Genomic DNA, 25,971 nt, shown 5'->3' on the forward strand with positions numbered 1-25,971 from the left:
GGTTCCTGGTAATGGGTAACACTCCCATAGTTGAACCCTGAGTCATTGGGGCTTAAGAATGTGGTCGTTGTACTTGGTTCAGACTTGACACGCTGGGTCTGAACAGTTACAGTAGTGGACACCCAGGCTACAATGCAGTACACATTAAGGCTTTTAGAAATAATTAGTTTATGATGCTAACAATTCCACAGCTGAACTCTGAGCCAGAGTGCAATGTAGTTCACATTAACAATTAATTAGTTTATTAAGCTTTCAACCCAGGTTTCACAGATTTAGAATAAAATTATTTTTGAAAACTGATTCTCTCTCTTGAGTTGGTTGGCTAATGAATCTTGAATCCAGGTCTTCAGCGTAATGACTGAATACTTTACCACTGGGTTACTGACATACTCTAATTCACTTAATACATGGCCATAATTAGTTCGTTCTTAATACAAAATTAGAGTACGTGTTGATTGACTTGAAATCAGTGTCGAAGAGAAGCATAAGTCACATAAATACTCACATTATTTATAATTGATTTTATTGATTTCCTTAAGTGGCATATAGAAATTGGTATGATGAAAAGGGCGATTGTTTAAGGAAAGACAACTTGTTTATTGTAATGGGTGCGGCGTTTCGGTGTAGAAGCTGACACCGTTATCAAGCAAGTGATACACAACATATGAACAAAGAGAATATATACATGAAAGATGTTTGAGCCAACCGGTTTCACTTTGTTGATAGTGCTATAGTACATTCATCTATCGTGTGCTGCAAGACATAGTATTCTGTTTATCTAATGGCTGTGAAACATTTGTCAGACATATGGGTTATTCAATTAAGTGATGATATATCATGTATTGGAGACATACGTATACCTGAGGTATCCAAAATATAATCTTTAAGATTTCTTGTCTATGCTCCACATCATATTGTCTCGGCTTTTAAAGATCCTTCCCTGATGACGTAAGGAACCTGAGAGTGTGAATACTTCTACGTCACGTCAGACACGCAAGACATGTGAACACCTTAACAACTCCTTCAGTGCTGAGACAAACATACATGTAACCAGATGGGTCTACACAGACACCCGCAGGACACGTAATACCGCCCTCTTTTGTCAGTATGTTTCTTACAAACTGTCCTGACTCAGTTAGATGGATGACTCTGTGTAGATTGAAGTCTGTAACCAGGATGTCGCCTGTCTCGGTACTTGTGATACCCTGAGGAAACTCCAGTGCTGTGTCTCCTGTAGGGCTGTAGGTGAACACCACATCTCCCTCGGGGGTAAGACACACGACACACTTGGTTCCCCTGTCAGACACCAGGATGTTACCTGTCCTCGTGGTACTGAGGAAGTCGGGATACTGTAAGATCTTCTTACCTTTGTGGAGTGGACTGATAGACCTCAGCACGCTTCCTGTCATATCCAGGATATCAACACAGGGAGGAGAGTTGGAACCAACTGCTAGTGTTGATTGAGGCAGGGACGTTATACCCCAATACCGTTTGCTGGGAGTGATGGCTGACCGCAGTACCAGGTCAGGGTTCACTTCAACTATTACAATCTGGTTCCTCCTCGGGACAGTGACAGAAACCCGGTTGTGTGTCAACTTGGTCAGACTCAATGGAGGACCACCCATACTGAGTTTACTGTGCTGAGTCTGGTTGTTCTTGACGTAGAAGGACTTCACACTGGTGTTATCCCAGTCTGTGACTACAACGGTGTCTATGTCATTCACCACCAGCACTGTCACGTCAATGGGGTTTGGTTTACTCCTATCGTCTGCTACTCTGATGTCAATGGTGTCTTGTAACACAGGAGTAGCCTTCAGGTCCAGCACACTCTCATACAGGACCTTTATCTCACCCAACGGTAGATCGTCCAGTGATTTACTCAGCTTGTCTGTGTCCTGTCTGAATGTGACACTGGCTATTCTTCCTCCCTCCTTCAGGTCAGCGTCTCCGACAGCCTCCACATCACCGGCCTCACATCCCTGATACATCTCATACACATCCATGTCACACTCAGATTGTAGAGCCTGGTCTATCAGCTCTGTCTGATGTTGGTACATCAGTACCGACATCTCACCTGTCTTTATGTCTGCTTTCAATTGTCCGATGTGTTTATGTGAAATATTTTCCATCCGATCGAGCAGTTTCCTTTCCTTTTGCTTGGCCCGATCTATAACTTTCTGGCATGCGGACTGAATGTGTGACTTCATCAGTGAATAATGATCTCTCTCTCTCTGCTCCTGCAACTTTTGTTCCTTCACACGAAGTTTCGTCTCACCTTCCTTCTTTGTTAATGACTTCTTCATTTCTGTCAGCTCTGTTTTCATTGTCACCATCTGTGAGGTGATCGTGACAACGGCATCACATTTCCTGTGATAAAGTATGCAACATTTCTGACACACGGCCTTCTTGCAGTCCTGACACAGAAATTCTAGCGACTCCTGTTTGTGCTCCTTGCACATGGCCTTTCGCTTTCCCTTGACCTTGACCTCTCCCGACAGGTCAGTGACGTCATGGTGACGAAATGATGGGGTGCAGTTGTGAGCTCCATAACATTTCTCACAGAGTGCATCATCACAGACGGAGCACCAAGCAACAGCCAGAGTTGTCTCCCCATGTTCTTGGCAGTAGGTACAGTCGGTCGTATCTGTAAACACATCACATTTGCAAAGTAACATCTCACGTACTTTGAAGAAGAAAACAAGCTTTATTGTATTTTAGGCATCTGGCCCACATACAGAGTAAACAAAATATACAGTATAGCTCATAGTCTGCTCATACAGACCCTGAAGCAAATATATCCAAGAGAAAGCCCGACGCAAGTCTAGAAATCTTGTGGCAAGTCTAGATTTCCACTGCTTCAGGCTGAAAATAAAGAAAGTCTCAGGGTTCCTTTTCATTATATTTATTAATTTTATTATGAGCTCTTTCTCTGTAAAATATTGTCATTCAGAGACTTGTTGTTAGTCTATATTGCTCACGCAATCAAATCTTACATGTAACCTTACATCAATCTGGATATACAATATCTTTCAATGCGTTATTTCTTAAAGCGTGTTTCATGTTTTTAAATATAATGACAGGTGTAAAATATCGGTATCATTTCTAGAGACCAAAAGAAGAAGAGAACGCAATTTCTTTGTTGTTTAATTAAGTACTTTTGGCATATAAAGAATTCTCAGGTTATCAAGAGTAGGACATGTAAGGACAGAGTGGATTTCATTCTCTATAGCTCCTTTAAATAACATACAAATCATTTCCTTTTTATCAATCCCTATTTTTCTACCTTGATTGATCCTTAACTCTGACAAATCCAATCTGAATCAAACAACTAAGTCACGTAACGTTCCAGACGTGAGTACGAAAAGGTATTTTAAACGATCTGTAAGATTCAAATGTTGTTGTATTTTCGTTTATATTCGATTTCAGATATTGAAAAAAATATATTTATGGAGCGTTCCCTGAATTTATTTAAAATATACGAACATTACCAATTGTCTGGGACAACCAGACAATGCCATAACCGTATGAGAGTAAAGGGTTCGAATGTGTGAAGCCCATGTTACCTTACCTACTTAAGAGTAGGAGCATATTGTAGGTTATTTTTCGGTAGACGTTGTTCATGCATGTCTAAAATGTGTAACCATATCTACCACATCCACCATTAATCCATAGAATTCGTCGTAGAGGGCGCCACCCTAAGATATATTTACATGCAAAAAGGTGGGTTTTTTTTCAATCGTATCTTCGGAATCCCCATATTTCTGAACCGTACATTAAAAATTGGTTGTATTTGAGAATCTAACAGTTTAAAAAAGACATTTGGGGGGAATATTTCAAAGTTTAGAACAAATGTGGATTTCTTTGAAGCTCTTTTGTGAGGAAATGCCAAACCAAGATATGCGTGAAATTAAGCATTGAGTGGCTTTCTTTGAAAACTTCGGCCCACCCTCCTATATACTACAATTTTATATTTTTACAAACTTACCGATAGTTTCCATTCATTGCTATATTTTTTTCCAAAAATTCAGTTGAGGTTGTGGTCCAAGAACAGGGTCTGATACTCAATATTACATCATCAGGAAAGAGAAGTAGTAGAAGTTCTGCTAATTTAGGTAACATTTGTACTCCATGTTTACCACAATTAAGAATTTTGAAAGTACAATTCTTTGATGAAAAAGGAAAACAGAATAGGACTAAGCATGCATCCCTGACACATCCCATTGGGACAAGCAAACACGTCTGTGGGGTCATATCCACAACGGACACATGATTTAACATTTGCATACATAGCATTCAAGGTGGAATACATTTTACCTCTCAGGCCAACTTTTGTGATACATTGCCTCAATTTAGAACGATCAAATAAGTCAAATGCTTTTTAAAAATCTACAAAGGCTACATATAGTTTATGTTTTATTTACTATTACCCGTTTTTTAATTATTGCATATAAAGTAAACATGTTATCAGTAATTGAATAGTTCTCTCGGAAACCAGTCTGGCATTCAAGGTAAGCCAGATGTGTCGTGCATATTTGCCCAAAGCGAAATTCTGTTATTAAGGAGTCACGCATCAGTGATATACACCTATAGTTGTCCGGACTTTTGAGTCCCCCTTATTGACTTCTTGAGGGAACGGGATTATAACAGAGGACGCCCAGGAATGTGGGAAAATACCTTCATCAAAGATTTTGTTAAAATGTTTCTAATGAATGACAGAATTTCAGGCCTCGAACATTTCCACATTTCAGCTAAGATATTATCAAGGCCTTGTGCCATTCGTAATTTCAAGTGGTTAATAGCTTCACCTTTCTCACTATCACTTATGGCTGATTCCATTAACAATCCACATCATCATAGGGTGCACTGAGCATATTATCATTAACATCAACGTTTACATTGGGAACGCCATACGTTTCTTCAATTGAAAATAATAATTTGAAACGCGTAAACCACTGTTGTTTTTAAATACATCTTGACGTAGTTCGAGGACTTTTCAGGAGTTTTATTAGTTTACAAAACTGTGATGGGCAGTAGATAGTATGTGTTAATCAGTAATTTTTTCATTTATTTAGGTCAGCAATAAAGTTTCTGCAGCCTGTTCGATATATATACATTTGTATTTCGTTCTACTGTATATAACTTCATAAACGTTTGTACGACATTTTCTAAACATTTTCGGGCGTCCGGCATAGCAACCTTACATTTTGTAGGTAGACGTGGTTTCTTCGAGTCATATTGTACATTTTCACTACTAAAATATCAACAAAGTTCTCTATTGCTTGATTTATGTTCATATTAATTTGCCCAAGTAGCGAAAAATTATTTAGAGCATATTCTGTCGTACGTTTAAAAATACATCTGAACAGGAAACTATTTTCAAATTTAGGATGCAATATGTGTTTTGAACACGAATAACGTTCGAACCGGTCAAGAGAAGAAATAATGCACTCGGCGTCCTTTGGAGCATTGTTCCCTTGTCCTGATCGTGTATTCAGATCACCACAGATTAATATATGGTTATCTCGCCTACTTAAAATACTTACTCATGTTTATCTCTCATTGTATCTTTATAGCACAGGAAACACTAGTAACAAACATTGACCAACTCAGTAACACCCTACTGACACATTTCTGAGACTCACCTTTTGAATACTGTTGGGAACCCAGACACTGAGTACACATAAGTTGGCCACTTGGTATCGTACACCTGCACTCCATGTGTGGTTGTTGCTTTATACATGGGAGTCTCAGTACAATGGTTAGGGGTTTCGTCAACTGGGATGGTCGGGACAGGTGAACTGAACTTCTGGGGTGGGTGGAACAGGTGAATGGGCGTGCTGAGGTGGGTGGGACAGGTGATTGGGATTGCATGGGTGGGTGGTACGGGTGAATTGGAATGCTGGGGTGGGTGTGACAGGTGAATGGGAGTGTGTGGGTGGGTGGTACGGGTGAATGGGAATACTGGGGTGGGAGTGACAGGTGAATGGGAGTGCTGGGGTGGGTGGGACAGTTGAATGGAAGTGCAGGGGTTCGTGGGACAGGTGAATGTGACTGCTGGGGTGGGTGTGACAGGTGAATGGGAATGTGTGGTGAATGTGTGTGTGGGGGCAGGTGAATGGGAGTGATGGATGGGGGACAAGTGAATGGGAGTATTATGGTGGGCAGGACAGGTGAATGGGAGTGATGGGTGGGTGGGAGTGAAGGTGAATGTGACTGCTGGGTGGATGGGACAGGTGAACAGGGAGGATGGATGGGTGGGTGGGACAGGTGAATGGGAGGATTGCATATGGGTGGGACAGGTGAATGGGAGTGATGGGTGGGTGGGACAGGTGAATGACTGCTGGGGTGGGTGGGACAGGTGAATGGGAGTGATGGGGGTGGGTGGGACAGGTGAATGTGACTGCTGGGGTGGGATAGGACAGGTGGAGGTGGGAGTGATGGATGGGTGGGGACAGGTGAATGGGAGTGATGGGGTGGATGGGACAGGTGGGACAATGGGAGTGATATGGATGGGAGTGGGACAGGTGTGGACATGAATAGGACTGCTGGAGTGGGGTGGGACACGTGGTGGAGTGGAAGTTGAATAGGAGTTCTAGAATTGGAGATGGGACAGTTGAATGGGAGTGCTGGGTGTGGATGCGTGGAGGTGGGACAGGTGAATGGGAGTGATGGGGTGGGTGGGACAATTGAATGGGAGTGCAGGGGTGGGTGGGACAGGTGAATGGGAGTGCTTGGATGGGTGGGACAGTTGAATGGGAGAGCAGGGGTGGGAGGTGGGACAATTGAATGGGAAGGCAGGGGTGGAGTGGGACAGGTGAATGGGACTGCTGGGGTGGAGTGGGACAGGTGAATAGGGCTGCTGGGGTGGGTGGGACAGTTGAATGGGAGTGCTGGGGGCAGGTGGGACAGTTGAAATGGAGTGCAGGGTGGGTGGGACAGGTGAATGGGAGTGCTTGGGTGGGTGGAACAATTGAATGGGAGTGCGGAGGTGGGTGGGACAGGTAGAATGAGTGAGAGTGCTGGGGTGGGTGGGACAATTGAATGGGACTGCTGGGGCCAGTGGGACAATTGAATAGGAGTGCTGGGGCCGGTGGGACAATTGAATGGGGGTGCAGGGGTTGGTAAGACCGGTGAGTGTTGGGTCGGTGGTTGTTTCCTCAAAATGGAAAACGTATTGCCGACACATACTGATGGACAGACATGGTGATCGTTACATCCTACCGTTTCTCAAACAGGAATATCAAGAAATCTCTTTGGTAGAAAGTATATAGTGGTGTGTACCTTTGGATCCAGGACCAAACGTGTCCAAGAGTCCCAGGATGACGAAGATAGGCTTGATGTCATCCGCCCACTCCTCCACTGGTCTCTCAGGGGCGGACACTTTCGTCATCTTTCTGCAGAATGGACACAGGAGGGACTTGGCACTGATGGCTTCTGGTCTGGTTTTGGTGTAGTTGACGATACTTTTCCTACAGAAGGTGTGATTACACACAAGTGTACAGGGCTTGTCAAACACCTCTGTACATATTGTACAGGACAAGAACTGTGCCGTCAGCTTCTGAGAGGTTGCCATCTGAAACCAGGTAAATAATGTCTACAATCTTGACATCTATCTAACATTGTCCAACTGCAGGTGCTTCAGAACCTCTGTACAGACAGGTGACTGTAAAGTTTAACTCACTCACTCACTCACTGTCTCAATGTACCTCAGGTGATGCTGATGCCCACAGTGTGTACATATCACGTTTTACAGATTGGTCAGATAGTCAAGTATTAAATTAAAGTTTATGGTATATACAAACGCTTCCAATACTGTTAAATGTAACCATCTTTGATTCTGTGGAATTACGATTTGTACCCACGATTCATTCAAGGTTATTGTGTGTAATGAATAGTCGGGTATTGTCAATGGATGTGACTGATATTCGTGGAAACCAATCTTCATTGAAAGCAGTCTAAGTAAACTTAGGCTCAGTATTATTCGTTACACTGCTATAATGTGTCTAACAAACCCAAGTAGAAGGTCGCGTCAGCTAAGCTTTTGAATTGACCAATCAGAACACAGTTTACCAAATCGCGAAAGGTAACATTCGCACATACCGTTTGAACTTCTACCTCGAAAACGTTTGTATACGAACGATTCCGAATGCTATTTTCCCCGCATGTTATATAAACTTATCTAATTATTGCACAACTAGATGTAAACAAAATGAAAGGGCGATAACTCTGTCACAACTACTTAATAGATGAAAATAAACAATTAAAAATAATCAATTGAGAAAAAGTACTATTTCCTTCGAAATTGAATGGTAATTATGCTGAAATCTAATGTTTTGTTTAGTTGACAGTTTGGGTGAAAAACTGTTTCAATGGAGTTAGAATGTTAATTAAGAATATCAAGGTGGCGACAGAAAGGTCGACGTTATGACGTCACTATCGTTGAATAACCTAGTTTGGTTACACAATACTCGACTTTCGTTAATCAACAACTGTTTCAAATAACCAAAATCATCTCATAAAGATATTCAGAACATATGTATAATAATTAGTAACTTACCGGGTAGTAATGCACATTACCGGGCGCACTTTTTCAGATTAATTAAACCCTAAACCCTAAGGATCGTAGACTGGCAGCGAAGGAGCCGGCGCAATTATCGCGATATAGCGAGACAGCGCTGCAGCGCAGTAGCGGTATAGAGCGAAAATTGCTCAACGGCTGGTGCCGAGCCCGGTAAACTGCATTCTGCCGTGACTTGGGTGGAAGGCCGCTTTCGGTCGTTGGAGAAAGCCCGAAGTAATGCAGGTCTCAGACGTTCGCCAACCAACAGAATAGGTTCGGTCTTAATAAACCAAGAAACATTATCAGAATTAATCGTGATTCGGGACGGCAATGACAGATCTGTGGAGTATCCAGGGGACGCAACTCTGCACCGCGTATAGACGGAGTTACCTACAGTGAACACGTACAGTGTATCACACGTGCTGGTATGGTCTCTGCACACAGCAGGGCTGAGACATCTTAGTCTGTGATGTCCCTGGCTCGTCTAACGGTTAACATACATCCCCGTCATGCCACCTGTGTCCATGTCAAGACAGCAGTAGGCCTACTGCAGTACACACTGAGACAAAACATACATATGTTTATTGATACATCTATGATATCAGTACGTATCAGACTATACGTAATACAGGGGCGGATACAGCTTTTTGAGAAAGGGGGGGTGCACACTATTTGAAAAATAGTCCACCTTCATTTTCACCAGAGTTCAAAACTTTCAGGAGTAGCAGTGCCTGCACCTCCCGACTGGATCCGCCATGGTAACAGCTTTATATTGTATTGTAGTAGCAGTGCTTGCGTGACTATAACAACTTTATAATAAGCAGCAGTTTTTGTAAGACACTTTAATTATTATGAACAGCGATTGGTGAACAATGGTTAGAACCAAGCGTCGAAAATCGGATTGGAACCTCTTGAACAAGGTTTCCTGTTCATTAGTCAGTGGATTTCCGAAGAGATGTTTCATATGATATGATCACTCGCCGGAAAATTCCTACAAAGATTGGGCTATCCCTTGGGAACCATAAGCTGGATGTAGTATCTGAAACCAAATTCCTGACAGTGTATTTTGATCAGACACTTACAAGACATATATTAATTGAATCTACGGAGTTTCATACGTAAGCTGCATGTGACAATCATGACAATACAAAATATAAAAGGGCTGGAAACTTTATTCTTGAGAGCTGATATGAGTAATGCATATCAGGTGTACATGGTTGAAGATGCGGAGGGTCGGAGGGTGGGTGGGATTGTATTATCTTAGAGCCGAACCGTGCCGGGATACGTGCCGCTGTGCCCTCTAGCCAAGGGAGATTATAAATTGTAAAAGAACGTAACATTAACAGTGCAAGGGAGGGAACTCCCCCAACACTAAATCAACGTAGGCAAAGCTGAAATGCAAAATGGCCACACTCCTAATTTTTAAGAACTAGTTGAAATTAAAATAATACTTTAATTGAATCTACGGGGTTTAATAATACAGTATGTAAGGTTAGGCGGCTGACTTTGTGTGCTGGCGATTAGGTTCCTGACTCTGAGGGTGTGAGTTCGAATCCCGGATGGGGCTCAACTAAAAAAAGTACTAGAATCTGTACTTTACTAAGAAAGTGTAATCCCAAATATGACATATGTTACATTTGACCACTTTCTAAATGGCATTGTGTAATCATAGCTTTCGGTCGTGGGAACCGTGCCAATTAACACCTATCAGAGGGGTACACAAAGCCTGCAGTCTAGACTACCAGTTGTCCGACTTCCATTTTTGTGGAAGTTGCGGTAGCTGAATAGGTTAGGCGGCTGACTTTGTGTGCTGGCGATTAGGTGCCTGACTCTGAGGGTGTGAGTTCGAATCCCGGATGGGGTTCAACTCAAAAAAAGTACTAGAATCTGTACTTTACTAAGAAAGTGTAATCCCAAATATAACATATGTTACATTTGATCACTTTCTAAATGGCATTGTGTAATGATATGCAGATTGTACACACATTTAGTAAGTACTGACGCCTCCAAGGATTCGACCAGGACACGTACTGCTGGAGCTTTCTGGATACCTGATTACACTATCTCCGATCAGGTTTTGCAGAAGAAATCATTGCAATTGTACAAGCACTGAGGCGGGTGGGTAGAAATACATTTCAAAAGCGTGAAATAGTTTGTGGTATTTACTGTATCCTGTAAAATCTACAACTCGAGTGTGTGGATGTTATGGGGCAATTAAGACCTATCAGCGTTAGCTGTGGCTGGAAGTACAAGTGAACCTGGCACTCCAGGGTCGAATATATCTCGTGATTAGTTAGAACTCCTTTCTTGTGGGTGATGATTGTCATGTGTAGGACTGTTACTCTCTTGTGGGTGATGGTTGTCCTGTGTAGGATTGCTATTGTCTTGTGGGTGATGGTCGTCATGTGTAGGACTGTTACTCTCTTGTGGGTGATGGTCGTCCTGTGTAGGACTGTTACTCTCTTGTGGGTGATGATTGTCATGTGTAGGACTGTCACTCTCTTGTGGGTGATGGTCGTCCTGTGTAGGACTGTTACTCTCTTGTGGCTGATGGTCGTCCTGTGTAGGACTGTTACTCTCTTGTGGGTGATGGTTGTCCTGTGTAGGACTGTTACTCTCTTGTGGGTGATGATTGTCATGTGTAGGACTGTTACTCTCTTGTGGGTGATGATTGTCATGTGTAGGATTGCTATTGTCTTGTGGGTGATGATTGTCATGTGTACGACTGTTACTCTCTTGTGGGTGATGATTGTCATGTGTAGGACTGTTACTCTCTTGTGGGTGATGATTGTCATGTGTAGGATTGCTATTGTCTTGTGGGTGATGGTTGTCTTGTGTGGGACTGTTACTCTCTTGTGGGTGATGATTGTCATGTGTAGGACTGTTACTCTCTTGTGGGTGATGATTGTCATGTGTAGGATTGCTATTGTCTTGTGGGTGATGATTGTCATATGTGGGACTGTTACTCTCTTGTGGGTGATGATTGTCCTGTGTACGACTGTTACTCTCTTGTGGGTGATGATTGTCATGTGTAGGACTGTTACTCTCTTGTGGGTGATGATTGTCATGTGTAGGACTGTTACTCTCTTGTGGGTGATGATTGTCATGTGTAGGACTGTTACACTCTTGTGGGTGATGATTGTCATGTGTAGGACTGTTACTCTCTTGTGGGTGATGATTGTCATGTGTAGGACTGTTATTCTCTTGTGGGTGATGATTGTCATGTGTAGGACTGTTACTCTCTTGTGGGTGATGATTGTCATGTGTAGGAGTACTGTTACTCTCTTGTGGGTGATGATTGTCATGTGTAGGATTGCTATTGTCTTGTGGGTGATGATTGTCATGTGTAGGACTGTTACTCTCTTACATCAGCAAGGCTACATCAAAGAGAAGTGAGCAGTGGGTGGAGTTGAGGGGTGGGAATGTAGGGTGAAAGGGTGGGATGGGTATGTAGAAATTGAAAGGGGAGGGGTGGGTATGCAGGGGTGAAGAAGGGAGGGTGGGTATGCAGGGTGAAGAGGGAGGGGTGGGTATGCGGGGGTGAAGGGAGAGGGGTGGGTATGTAGGGTGAAGGGGAGCAGGTGGTATGAAGAGTAAAAGGAGAGGGTGGGTGTGCAGGGGTGAAGGGAGGGTTTGTATGTAGGATGAAGGGGGAGGGGTGGGTATGTAGGGTGGAGAGAGAGGAGGGTATGCAGGGTGAAGGAGAGAGGGCTGGGTATGCAGGGTGAAGAGGGAGGGTGGTCATGTAGGGTGAAGGAGGAGGGGTGGGTATGCAGGGGTGAAGGGAGAGGGGTGGGTATGCAGTGAGAAGGGAGGGGTGGGTATGCAGGGTGAGGGATCTTATTTTCGTGGAGCAAACCTAAATAGTATGCCCGACTTCCGGCTTTCCAAGTTCTTGCTCAAAGATTAAATATCGTTATAGAACAACGGTATGACATCACTGGAAGTCTATGAATCTACTACAGGTATGCTACATGTAAACATCAGCTTTATGTGGATCCATTCTTTGGTTTACAGGAGGATAAGAAAGGACCTCGGACCAACAAGAAAAGGTGACGTCACTCTACAAGATGCCATTGAGTCCGGAATGAGAGCTATTGTACAGGATTTATCTGAAGAGTATCTTTTAAGAGCTATCAATGTTAAGGCTTCATTCACCATGGGAGCATGTGATATGTTATAGAACATTTGTAAATAATACATGGATGTGTCATAAGTTAGCTAATCATTTCTTTATTTCGTGACATTTATTCCATTTTCTTCTGCTGTCACTCAATGGTACCCATCTATTTTCATTTGAAATATACATCTATAGTTCGAAGCTTATACATTCGGATTTGGGAATGATGTGAAGACTTTTGACACATTTCTGTTGTGAATGATCTGAGAATGTGTTTTATTTGATATGGTAGGAGAAAGTATGTAACATTTAAATGTTTATAACAATAAGTAAGTATGTTTTTAATTAATGTCACATGGGATGAAGGAAGTAGGCTTTTTAGGTGCAGCTGTACTGGTATTCTTTTAATGTGTACATAACTGATTGCTTGTTATCATAATAACTTCTTTTACTGACTTTGTTTGGACGTTGTTACAACTGAGCAGCAAGTAGCGCCTAATGTTGATGTTTTTGTTGGCTGTATGTTAGTGATGCCTATATAATTGTGATAGTATACTTTTAAGTTCAGCTGACATTGCCTTTGTGTAAAAGTGTTATGCCTTTTTTGAGTGGCATTTTAGAAGTTGGGAAGTACAATATAGAACGATCTTTATAGATAACAACTTCTTTTTATTTGTGAGTGCGACGTTTCGATACAGATTCTGGTACCGTTGTCAATTCCTGCTTGACAATGGTACAAGAATCTGTATCGAAACGTCGCACTCACAAATAAAAAGAAGTTGTTATCCATAAAGTTTGTTCTATAAAGTGTAATACTTCATGAAAGTGGTACTTGTCAACCTTCGAGTTCACATCCTTCATGGACATTATTTTACAATGTTGAACTACAACTACAGGTGTCTTGACTGTAGTATATAGTTGAGGCAACACATATATTTTACCTGGTTTCATGTATCAGTTGCCTTGTAACTGAATAGATGTCATTACTTTCTTTCTGGAAACAAAGTCAAGGGGTTATCAATTTTAAATGAAGCCAGATTTTATGAATTCATATTTTAATGTAGATTGGAATTGTTAAATAAAAGCAAAGAATTTCAGACAATTTAAAAAGATATTTCTTCAGTGTGTTACACATGAAATTTAGTGAATGACACACATATTTCATAAGAAAGATCTCTGTAATTTGCTGTGTGGATAATCCCTAATTGTGTTTATCAGCACAATACACATACTCATCGGTTTCACAAAAGTTCTAAATTTCTGAGACTTTCATCACTTTGGGGTTTGATCCTATGTTCAGCTGACACACCATGATATAACTGGAGTACTGTTCAAATGCAGAATTAAAAGCTACTCACTCACTAACGCATCCACACACTCACTCGTCAGATGGTTCAAGGGTCATAGGTCACTTGCTGCGATTGGTGTCCTGTCCTCACTCACTCACTCACTGTGTCCTGCGTTGACTGGTCATATATTAGAATTGAGATCTGTACACTATCATATTCAGTGAGTCACTCGTTCATCTCCAGGAAAGCACCTGGAAGCAGAGACCATATAATAGATATTCTCTGGTCTCTGCTGGAAGTAATGTAAGTGAAATGCTGGATAAAGGTACACAAAACCCCAACTGCAATTTTACATTGACAAAATGGCTGTCTGATTTAATCCAATTCACTGATATAAGAGAGTTATGTGAGGGAAATGAGAACACAGTCATGTTATTGTTATGTGTTGATTCACAAGTTCCCCCTAAAGATTCAGACAAACAACTTTAAACACCTTCTCAAAGTTGGAAAATTCTCTTGGAAACAAGGCAATTTTAGGTGACACTGGAAGACATTTGATTTTTATATCGACACAAGCAAAGGCCATCAAGTACTGGATAAAAGTTCTACGAATGACAACCGATCGCTGCCCACACCAGTTTTACCAAATGCTTAAATCACTCGATGATGTAGGAAAGAAAAACTGGACTTCTGATATTCGAGAAACATCGTTTAACCTAGGATCTCTCATGTATAGATCGCCCAGGAGATAGATCGCCCAGGAGATGCAGACAATTCTTATCAACATCGCTAACTACCTTCAAGATAAACGGTAAAGTAAAGTAAAGATACAAAGGCGACCATCCGGTATACTTCCCCATATGTGAACTTTGTAATGATTACCTTAATGAAGACGAGAACCGCGTATTTTTTGTTTGTGACAAGGACAGTGAAGTCCGAATTAGAGCCAGATATCTACAGAAGCTACAACCAGTCTCCAGAGACAGATATCTACAGAAGCTACAACCAGTCTCCAGAGCCAGATATCTACAGAAGCTACAATCAGTCTCCAGAGACAGATATCTACAGAAGCTACAATCAGTCTCCAGAGCCAGATATCTACAGAAGCTACAACGAGTCTCCAGAGCCAGATATCTACAGAAACTACAATCAGTCTCCAGAGCCAGATATCTACAGAAGCTACAATCAGTCTCCAGAGACAGATATCTACAGAAGCTACAATCAGTCTCCAGAGCCAGATATCTACAGAAGCTACAACGAGTCTCCAGAGCCAGATATCTACAGAAACTACAATCAGTCTCCAGAGCCAGATATCTACAGAAGCTACAACCAGTCTCCAGAGCCAGATATCTACAGAAGCTACAACCAGTCTCCAGAGCCAGATATCTACAGAAGCTACAACCAGTCTCCAGAGCCAGATATCTACAGAAGCTACAACCAGTCCCCAGAGCCAGATATCTACAGAAGCTACCACCAGTCTCCAGAGCCATATATCTACAGAAGCTACAACCAGTCCCTAGAGCCAGATATCTACAGAAGATAAAGCCAGTCTCCAGAGCCAGATATTTACAGAAGCTACAACCAGTCTCCAGAGCCAGATATCTACAGAAGCTTCAGCCAGTATCCAGAGCCAGATATCTACAGAAGCTACAACCAGTCTCCAGAGCCAGATATCTACAGAAGCTACAACCAGTCTCCAGAGCCAGATATCTACAGAAGCTACAACCAGTCTCCAGAGCCAGATATCTACAGAAGCTACAATCAGTCTCCAGAACCAGATATCTACAGAAGCTACAACCAGTCTCCAGAGCCAGATATCTACAGAAGCTACAACCAGTCTCCAGAGCCAGATATCTACAGAAGCTACAATCAGTCTCCAGAGCCAAATATCTACAGAAGCTACAACCAGTCTCCAGAGCCAGATATCTACAGAAGGTTCAACCACTCTCCAGAGCCAGATATCTACAGAAGCTACAATCAGTCTCCAGAGCCAGATATCTACAGAAGCTACAACCAGTCTCCAGAGCCAGATATCTACAGAAGCTACAATCAGTCTCCAGAGCCAAATATCTACAGAAGCTACAACCAGTCTCCAGAGCCAGATATCTACAGAAGGTTCAACCAGTCTCCAGAGCCAGATATCTACAGAAGCTACAATCAGTCTCCAGAACCAGATATCTACAGAAGCTACAATCAGTCTCCAGAGCCAGATATCTACAGAAGCTACAACCAGTCTCCAGAGCCAGATATCTACAGAAGCTACAATCAGTCTCCAGAGCCAGATATCTACAGAAGCTACAACCAGTCTCCAGAGGCCCACTAACCGTTGAGGCTATTTTCATGTCACAAAGCAGTCATGTACAGCACCTAATAGCTATATAACTCAATGAAATATTTAAAATAAGATCTGTATGAAATTCAAATGTTCATGATGAGGTGAAATTTGTATCGTATTTGTCAACTGTATCCTAGACCTTATGGCCCAAATACTACTTCTGTCTGTCTGATTCCCAAGTTGAAAGTACAAAGTTAACTGAGTATCAGCTGTAAAGATACTCTGAGATACAAACAACAAAGAAATGAAACAATTGTATTCTAAAATTAACAAAGTAGAATCAGTACAAATTGAAAGATAAACTGAAATGCAAGCAACAAAGTGCTGCTTTTTGCAATATTCCTGCAATATCACGTCAGGGGACGCTAGAAATGGGCTTCACACATTGTACCCATGTGGGGAACTAAACCGGGAAGTTTGTCGAGCAAAGGCCTTAACCACGAGGCTACCCCATCGCCCCACAAGCAATAAAGACAATGATGGTACTATTCACCACTCAGTAACATTCATCCAACTTGATAGCAATGACTAGCCAGATAGGATCGAGGGTGTCAAGATCAACACACACAATGATGGTCTTCTTGTGGCTTGAGGTGTAATGTAAGGCTTGAAGCTCCCCTAACGTGCCAGATATTTCGATACTGTTCTGTGCCGCGTTACACAACATATATCACCGCCACATAACACTTTTCCTCAGTGTTATACCCCGCTGCGCGTTTAGCGGTCACAAAGTTATTCCAAGGTCACAAGGGGACTTAAACGTTTTACCTTTGTCGGCAAGATATCTCAAGAGCCGTTCACTGTATTGTCTTATATTTGACACCAAGCTTCATCTAGGGAAGGCTCAGGGCCCACTGACACTTTGAAGATTTCAGTATGTTCAGGGGCGGATACAGCCTTTTGAGAAAAGGGGGTAGGTGTTTGCACACTATTGAGAAAAGGAGGGGTACACACTTCATTTTCACCAAGTTTGCATCCCTACACCCCGTTCTGGATCCCTCGTCCTGGGGTAGATGTATGTGGGGTAGAGGATCCTGACAGATCTAAAGTCTCTGGATCCCTCGTCCTGGGGTAGATGTATGTGGGGTAGTGGATCCTGACCAGATCTGTTCAAAGTCTCTGGACCCCTCGTCCGGAGGTAGATGTATGTGGGTTAGAGGATCCTGACCAGATCTAAAGTCTCTGGATCCCTCGTCCTGGGGTAGATGTATGTAGGGTAGAGGATCCTGACCAGATCTAAAGTCTCTGGACCCCTCGTCCTGGGGTAGATGTATGTAGGGTAGAGGATCCTGACCAGATCTAAAGTCTCTGGATCCCTCGTCCTGGGGTAGATGTATGTAGGGTAGAGGATCCTGACCAGATCTAAAGTCTCTGGATCCCTCGTCCTGGGGGGTAGATGTATGTAGGGTAGTGGATCTGACCAGATCTAAAGTCTCTGGATCCCTCGTCCTGGGGTAGATGTATGTGGGTTAGAGGATCCTGACCAGATCTAAAGTCTCTGGATCCCTCGTCCTGGGGTAGATGTATGTGGGTTAGAGGATCCTGACAGAACTAAAGTCTCTGGATCCCTCGTCCTGGGGTAGATGTATGTTGGATAGAGGATCCTGACAGGTCTAAAGTCTCGGGATCCCTCGTCCTGGGGTAGATGTATGCAGGGTAGAGGATCCTGACCAGATCTGTTCAAAGTCTCCGGATCCCTCGTCCTGGGGTAGATGTATGTGGGTTAGAGGATCCTGACAGAACTAAAGTCTCTGGATCCCTCGTCCGGGGGTAGATGTATGTGGGTTAGAGGATCCTGACAGAACTAAAGTCTCTGGATCCCTCGTCCTGGGGTAGATGTATGTAGGGTAGAGGATCCTGACCAGATCTAAAGTCTCTGGATCCCTCGTCCGGGGGTAGATTTATGTGGGGTAGTGGATCCTGACCAGATTTGTTCAAAGTCTCTGGATCCCTCGTCCTGGGGTAGATGCATGTGGGGTAGAGGATCCTGACAGATCTACAATGACATGTCATGTTTCCATCTGTGTTTTATGTCATTTTTGGGGAACATTGTCTCAACTATGTACCAGATAGCAATGTCCGTTGGGCCAATGTTGGACCAACATTGGCATCATTGAGGCTTACGTTGGCCAATGTTGCTATCAGGGTTATTGTGTAAGTACCTGTCATCGTAATGCATAGAGGCCTACAGTTTTAGGACTGACTTCTTACAATTCAGTTTTACGTCTGCAGTTTGTCTATGTTGAAATTTTATAACAGGATGTTAAAGTTGAAATTTGCGTCCAAACTTAATGTTTTACATAGCTATTTGTACGTGGCGATCAAAGATTCCTGGTAATGGGTAACACTCCCATTGGGGCTTAAGAATATGGTCGTTGTACTTGGTTCAGACTTGACACGCTGGGTCTGAACAGTTACAGTAGTGGACACCCAGGCTACAATGCAGTACACATTAAGGCTTTTAGAAATAATTACTTTATGATGCTGACAATTCCACTGCTGAACTCTGAGCCAGAGTGCAATTTGAACACATTAACAATTAATTATAAGCTTTCAACCCAGGTTTCACAGATTTGGAATGAAATTATTTTTGAAAACTGATTCTCTCTCTTGAGTTGGTTGGCTAATGAATCCTGAATCCAGGTCTTCAGCGTAATGACTGAATACTTTACCACTGGGTTACTGACAGACTCTAATTCACTTAATACATGGCCATAATTAGTTCGTCCTTAATACAAACTTGGAATACGTGTTGATTGACTTGAAATCAGTGTCGAAGAGAAGCATAAGTGACATAAATAATCACATTATTTTAAATTGATTTTATTGATTTCCTTAAGTGGCATATAGAAATTGGTATGATGAAAAGGGCGATTGTTTAAGGAAAGACAACTTGTTTGTTGCAGTGGACGCGACGTTTCGGTGTAGTTGCTGACACCGTTATCAAGCAAGTGATACACAACATTATCAACATGGAGAATATATACATGAAAGATGTTTGAGCCAACCGGTTTCACTTTGTTGATAGTGCTATAGAACATTGACCTATCGTGTGCTGCAAGACATAGTATTCTGTTTATCTGATGGCTGTGAAACATGTCAGACATATTGGTTATTCAATTAAGTGATGATATCTCATGTATTGGAGACATACATATACCTGAGGTATCCAAAATATAATCTTTAAGACTTCTTGTCTATGGTCCACATCATACTGTCCCGGCTTTTAAAGATCCTTCCCTGATGACGTAAGGAAGCTGAGAGTGTGAATACTCCTACATCACGTCAGACACGCAAGACAAGTGAACACCTTAACAACTCCTTTAGTGCCGAGACAAACATACATGTAACCAGATGGGTCTACACAGACACCCACAGGACACGTAATACCGCCCTCTTCTGTCAGTATGTTTCTTACAAACTGTCCTGACTCAGTCAGATGGATGACTCTGTGTTGTCTGTAGTCTGTAACCAGGATGTCGCCTGTGTCGGTACTTGTGATACCCCGAGGACACTCCAGTGCTGTGTCTCCTGTAGGGCTGTAGCTGAACACCACATCTCCCTCGGGGGTCAGACACACGACACGCTTGGTTCCCCAGTCAGATACCAGGATGTTACCTGTCCTGGTACTGAGGAAGTTGGGATACTGTAAGATGTTGTTACCTTTGTGGCGTGAACTGATAGACCTCAGCACGTTTCCTGTCATATCCAGGATATCAACACAGAGAGCAGAGTGGGAACCAGCTGCTAGTGTTGATGGAGTCAGCGACGTTATACCCCAATACTGTTTGCTGGTCCTCATGGTTGTCAGTAACTCCAGGTCTGGTTTGACTTTTACTGTTACAATCTGTTGGGTGTCTGGCACAGTGACAGCTACCTGATCGTGTGTCAACTTGGTCACACTCCATGGGTCACCACTCAGTCTGAGTTTGCTATGCTGTGTCTGGTTGTTCTTGACGTAGAAGGACTTCATACTGTGGTTATACCAGTCTGTGACTACAACGGTATCTGTGTCATTCACCACCAGCACTGTCACGTCACTGGGCATTGGTTTACTCCTATCGCCTGCTACGGTTATGTCAATGGTGTCTTGTAACACAGGAGTAGCCTTCAGGTCCAGCACACTCTCATACAGGACCTCTATCTCACCTAGCTCTAGATCGTCCAGTGCTTTAATCAGCTTGTCTGTGTCCTGTCTGAATGTGAAACTGGCTATTCGTCCTCCCTCCTTCAGGTCAGCGTCTCCGACAGCCTCCACATCACCGGCCTCACATCCCTGATACATTTCATACACATCCATGTCACACTCAGATTGTAGAGCCTGGTCTATCAGCTCCGTCTGATGTAGGTACATCAGTACCGACATCTCACCTGTCTTTATGTCTGCTTTCAATTGCCCGATGTGTTTATGTGAAATATCTTCCATCCGATCGAGTAGCTTCCTTTCTTTTTTCTTGGCCCGATCTATAACTTTCTGGCATGCGGAATGAATGTGTGACTTCATCAGTGAATAATGATCTCTCTCTCTCTGCTCCTGCAACTTTTGTTCCTTCACACGAAGTGTCGTCTCACCTTCCTTGTTTGATAATGACTTCTTCATTTCTGTTAGCTCTGTTTTCATTGTCACCATCTGTGAGGTGATCGTGACAACGGCATCACATTTCCTGTGGTAAAGTATGCAACATTTCTGACACACGGCCTTCTTGCAGTCCTGACACAGAAATTCTAGCGACTCCTGTTTGTGCTCCTTGCACATGGCCTTTCGCTTTCCCTTGACCTTGACCTCTCCAGACAGGTCAGTGACGTCATGGTTTCGAAATGATGGGATGCGGTTGTGAGCTCCAGTACATTTCTCACAGAGTGCATCATCACAGACGGAGCAGCAAGCAACAGCCAGAGTTGTCTCCCCATGTTCTTGGCAGTAGGTACAATTGGTCGTATCTGTAAACACATCATATTTGCAAAGTAACATCTCGCCTACTTGAAACACTTACACATGTTTATGTCTCTTTACTGACCCTACTGACACTTTAATGAGACGATCACTTATTGAATTCTGTGGAGCACCCACTTTATATGGTACACCTGTAGTCCATCTGTGGGCGTTGCTTTATACATGGGAGTCTCAGTACAATGGTAAAGGAGTCATGTCAACTGGGATGGTCGGGAAAGAACAGAACAGAACAGGACTCCTGGGATGCGGTGGTCGGGACAGGTAAATTGGAGGGTCTGGATGGGTTGGGCAGGTGAATGAGACTCCTGGGGTGTGTGGGACAGGTGAATGGGAGTGCTGGGGGGGATAGGACAGGGGAATGGGAGTGCTGGGGTGGGTGGGATAGGGGAATGGGATGGATGGGGTGTGGGACAGGTGAATGGGAAAGCTGGGGTGGGTAGGACAGTTGAATGTTAGAGTGCTGGGTGTGGGTGTGACAGGTGAAATGGAGGTTGGTGTGGGTGGGACAGATGATTGTGAGAGTCGGGGTGGGTAGGACAGGTGAATGGGACTACTGGGGTGGGTGGACAGGGAATGGGAGTGTTGGTGTGTAGGACAGGTGGAATGTTATAGCAGGGGTGGGGGTGGTGGGACAGGCAATGGCATTGCTAGGTGGATAAGACAGGTGTATGGGAGTGCTAGGATGTGACAGGTGAACGGGATTGCTGATGTGGGTGGAACAGATGATTGGGAGAATGAGGGTGGGTGGGACAGGTGAATGAGGATGCTGGGGTGAGTGGGACAGGTGAATGGGAGAATCAAGGTGGGTGGGACAGGTGAATGAGGGTGCTTGGTTAGGTGGGACAGCTGAATGGGAATGTTCGGGTGGGACAGGGTGAATGGGAGTGTTGGGGTGGTTAGGGACAGGTGAATGGGATGGTGGGGTGGGGTGGGACAGGTGAATGGGGCTGTTGGGTGGGTAGGACAGGTGGATGGGAGTGTTGGGGTGGGTAGGGATAGGGGAAATGGGAGGTTAGGCTAGAAGGATAGGTGAATGGGAGTCCTGGATGGGTGTGACAGGTGATTGGTATGGCGGGGGTGGGTGTGACAGGTGATTGGTATTGCGGGGGTGGTAGGAACAGGCAATGGCATTGCTAGGGTGGATAAGACAGGTGAATGGGAGTGCTAGGGTCGGACAGGTGAATGGGAGTGCTGAGTTGGTGGGACAGGGAAAGGGGAGTGCTGGGGTGGGTGGAATAGGCGATGGCATTGCTAGGCTGGATAAGACAGGTAAATAGGTGCCAGGGTCGGACAGGTGAATGGGAGTTGTGGGCAGGATGGGGCAGGTGAATGTTATTGCGGGGATGGTAGGGACAGGTGAATGTTTTTGCTGACGTGAATGGGACAGATGAATGGCAATTCTGGGATGGGTGGGACAGATGAATGGGAGCGTTGGGGTGGGTGGAACAGGTGAATGGCAATGCTGGGGTGGGTGGGACATTCTTCTGCCAATAACCTACTGACATAGACCACTAGACTCGTTTATTTGCAGCAAATAATATTTGGTTACATTTGCACACTTAGCCAACGATTTAGGAATTCTTCTCCGGAAATTGAAAACGGACGGCAGACATGGTGATCGCTAGGCCTCACTATTTCTCAAACAGGAATATACATATATCTCTTTGGTAGAGGGTATAAAGTTGTAGCTACCTTTGGATCCAGGGCCAAACGAGTCCAAGAGTCCCTGGATGAGAAAGATAGGTTTGACGTCATCCGCCCACTCCTCCATTGGTCTCTCAGGGGCGGACACTTTCGTCATCTTTCTGCAGAATGGACACAGGAGGGACTTGGCTCTGATGGCTTCTGGTCTGGTTTTGGTATAGTTGACGATACATTTCCGACAGAAGGTGTGATTACACACAAGTGTACAGGGCTTGTCAAACACCTCTGTACATATTGTACAGGACAAGAAATGGTCCGTCAGCTTCTGAGAGGTTGCCATCTGAAACCACGTAAATAATGTCTACACTCTTGACATCTATCTAACATCGTCCAACTGCAGGTGATTCAGAACCTCTGGACAGACTGACTGACTGACTGACTGACTGAGTTTAGTTTTACGCCGCTTTTAGCAATATTCCAGCAATATCACTGGAGGAAAACCACAAATGGGCTTACTGTACAGACCGGTGACTGTAAACTTAAACTCACTCACTCACTGTCTCAATGTACCTCAGGTGATGTTGATGCCGCAGTGTGTACATATCATGTTTTACAGATTGGTCAGATAGTAAAGTATGCAATTAAAGCTTATGGCATATATAAACTCTTCCAATAGTGTCTTTGGTATATGTAACCATCTTTGGTGCTGTGGAATTACGATTTGCACACACGAATCAGTCAAGGATATTGTGCGTAATGAATCGTCGGGTGTTGTCAATGGATGTGAATAGTCAATATCAATGGTAAAAAGGTTCCATCAAACTTTGTGGCAGACTAATTCTGAGATCTAATAATGAGATCAAGAGTAGTAAAAGAGTATTTGCAGCCCCACACGGCCATGTGTTGATCGACCTAGAAGTCGTTAGATATGGACAGCCATAGCATGTGATATCAAATCTCCGGGACTTCAGGGACCACATGCACGAAGCCATCTTAGCCCTACGACTATCTTATGTCTATACTGAAGCAAGAGTGTTACGACCGCTGTAGCGCTAAGATCGCTTTACATGCAAATTAAATGACCCAGCAAAAGGGGCACGGGTTGCCCAGCCGTCTGAGGTGCGGAGATTGCTCTTTAACACCAAGTGTATTATCTTAAATATTATAGTTCCTAAATATAACATAGTTATACTTGATAGAGGAACAGTAAAAACAGAAAAAAGACCATTTTCCCAAAAGAAGAGTGTCCGTTACAACTGGCGAGAAATTGGTACAAATCCTGAATACACGCTGCGCTCTTACAGTTGGTTTACTTGCTATGACACAATAAAGCCATATATAGCAACATTCCCCTTTGTGAAATGGTCAATATGATGATTATGATTTTCTTGAAGTATCAGTGGAGCACAACAGCTGACTGAATACCTCCTGTGTCATTCCGTGTTGATCACGTGTGCTCATTACCATAACGAAAGCAGACAACATGTACTTCCTTGTTGTGTACACTATCTACATGTACGATGTATGTAGGTCACAGGCAACACACGGGAGGTTGTGGTGGCTGTAGACCACGACAGGAGACTAATACACACACACTGCTGGCATAAACAACACATAATTATCACTGTTGACATAAAGAACAGCTAATTATCATTGTTGACATGAACTACACCTAATTATCATTGTTGACATGAACTACACCTAATTATCATTGTTGACATAAACTACACCTAATTATCGACTGACTATACTCGTCAAGATCTGACGGAATACAACAAACAATATTCGACTTTGGACTGAGGCCTAAATATACTGAATACTTGATACATCAGATAACCAGAAACAGTGTGATTGTGTTTCCATCAACACCAGGACCAACCATCCAGTATTTGATACATTATGATGTACAGCAACTTACCGCACCGTCCACCTTCACACCTCACAACCGCCACTTGCCGTGTGGGCGTCACCAGTGGTGTAGAGGGTAAATGTACACCCGCGACAAAGTATCACCTGTCAGGTCAGGTAAAGATGATCTTGTGCGATATCTACACTTCGTAGTAAAGGGGAGGGACCAGCAAAATGGTTGGGCGCTGACAAACCTAAAGTACTGTCGGAAATAGAAAACAACTGTTTTTAGGCTGTTACTCTATATCCCTAAAATTTACAGGGCGTTCAGTGGGATGCATAATTGGATATCCAGAAAAAGCAGGTCAAAGCATGGAAAAAATAGGAACAGCTGCTGAAAACAATAGATGAGACTAAAGATGGCAGTTAGGTCGCTCAGCCTCGGGTGTTGTTTTAATTAATCTCCATATTTAGTGTCTAAGATGTGGGTGTCTGAAATGCATGTGCTGCCTACAGGCACAAGGGGTCATCTCAAATAAGATGATATACTTTTCATGTGTGTTGAATATGTTTCATCTATTGATTACGTGTCTTTCTTTCATAAAGTTTATGTTGAGATGTGTAAAAGAGTATGATACTCATAGAAAAGATTAAATCAGACATCGTATTAAATGTCTCATACAATAAAGGTGGCATGACCACCCGAAGATGGACAGGGCCTAGATTTTCGAAGCTCTCTTAGCGCTAAGATAGTCGTATGTTAATGTTAATGTATGGCACTTATGACTATCTGAGCGCTAAGAGAGCTTCGAAAATCTAGGCCGTGGACTTGATGTTATTTGTAAATTGTTATGACATGCCGTTTACTTTCCCAGTTTAATTCCCCTAAAGGATGATCTTATCTTAGCTGATATCTCTATCCTCCAGCCCGATCCCAATCACCGTCTGCGACACCCGTCCTGGTTTTGCTTTTGAGACGACCCCTCCTATCTCTTCATGGTATCTACATCCTTAATAGTTTCAATATCAAAGTCATAATTTTTTACGTCAGCTATCGTTTATTATGAAGCTAAGTTTAATTTCAAAATGGGCATATAAAAAAGTGTCCTTTGTAATACAATATCATCGCACACTAATTTGCATGTGGTCTGTTCCAAATAAGTCAGTTTGTTTGAGATGACAAGTTAAAATTGCTATTGAAGGTGTTACCGTAAACGTTAC

At 43.2% G+C, this 25,971-nt stretch overlaps 2 protein-coding genes across 2 annotated transcripts in view; both read right to left on the reverse strand.

Annotated features, from left to right (window-relative positions):
- LOC124264137 (protein wech-like) overlaps positions 1-7,470 on the reverse strand; it is a 35,169-nt gene extending 27,699 nt beyond the window's left edge. Inside the window, exons 1-2 of the mRNA XM_046698874.1 lie at positions 7,282-7,470; positions 1,011-2,644 (exon numbers count right to left, since the gene is read on the reverse strand). Coding sequence (XP_046554830.1) covers positions 1,011-2,644; positions 7,282-7,390 — 1,743 coding nt within the window. The 5' untranslated portion in view covers positions 7,391-7,470. The remainder of the gene's footprint in view (positions 1-1,010; positions 2,645-7,281) is intronic.
- An 11,936-nt stretch (positions 7,471-19,406) lies between these two features.
- Positions 19,407-24,834, reverse strand: LOC124264228 (E3 ubiquitin/ISG15 ligase TRIM25-like). Its single transcript, XM_046698968.1, has 4 exons — positions 24,821-24,834; positions 22,951-23,242; positions 20,665-21,245; positions 19,407-20,571 (listed from the first exon to the last, which is right to left on the reverse strand). The coding sequence occupies exons 2-4, from the start codon at positions 23,240-23,242 to the stop codon at positions 19,585-19,587; spliced, it is 1,860 nt and encodes a 619-aa protein (XP_046554924.1). The 5' UTR covers positions 24,821-24,834; the 3' UTR covers positions 19,407-19,584.
- Positions 24,835-25,971: the final 1,137 nt, after the last annotated feature.

Source organism: Haliotis rubra, unplaced genomic scaffold (genome assembly GCF_003918875.1).
Source record: "Haliotis rubra isolate DU_JTF1 unplaced genomic scaffold, ASM391887v1 Scf1204, whole genome shotgun sequence".
Lineage (NCBI taxonomy): Eukaryota > Metazoa > Mollusca > Gastropoda > Lepetellida > Haliotidae > Haliotis > Haliotis rubra.

Excerpts from the sequence above, each read along its gene's own strand:
- LOC124264228 (XM_046698968.1), bottom strand. The coding sequence starts at position 23,242 with ATGGCAACCTCTCAGAAGCTGACGGACCATTTCTTGTCCTGTACAATA. Across the intron at positions 21,246-22,950 it reads GTTTGGCCCTGGATCCAAAG|ATACGACCAATTGTACCTAC; the intron begins GTAGCTACAACT and ends ATGTGTTTACAG. Across the intron at positions 20,572-20,664 it reads TAAAGACAGGTGAGATGTCG|GCCGGTGATGTGGAGGCTGT; the intron begins GTACTGATGTAC and ends CAGGGATGTGAG.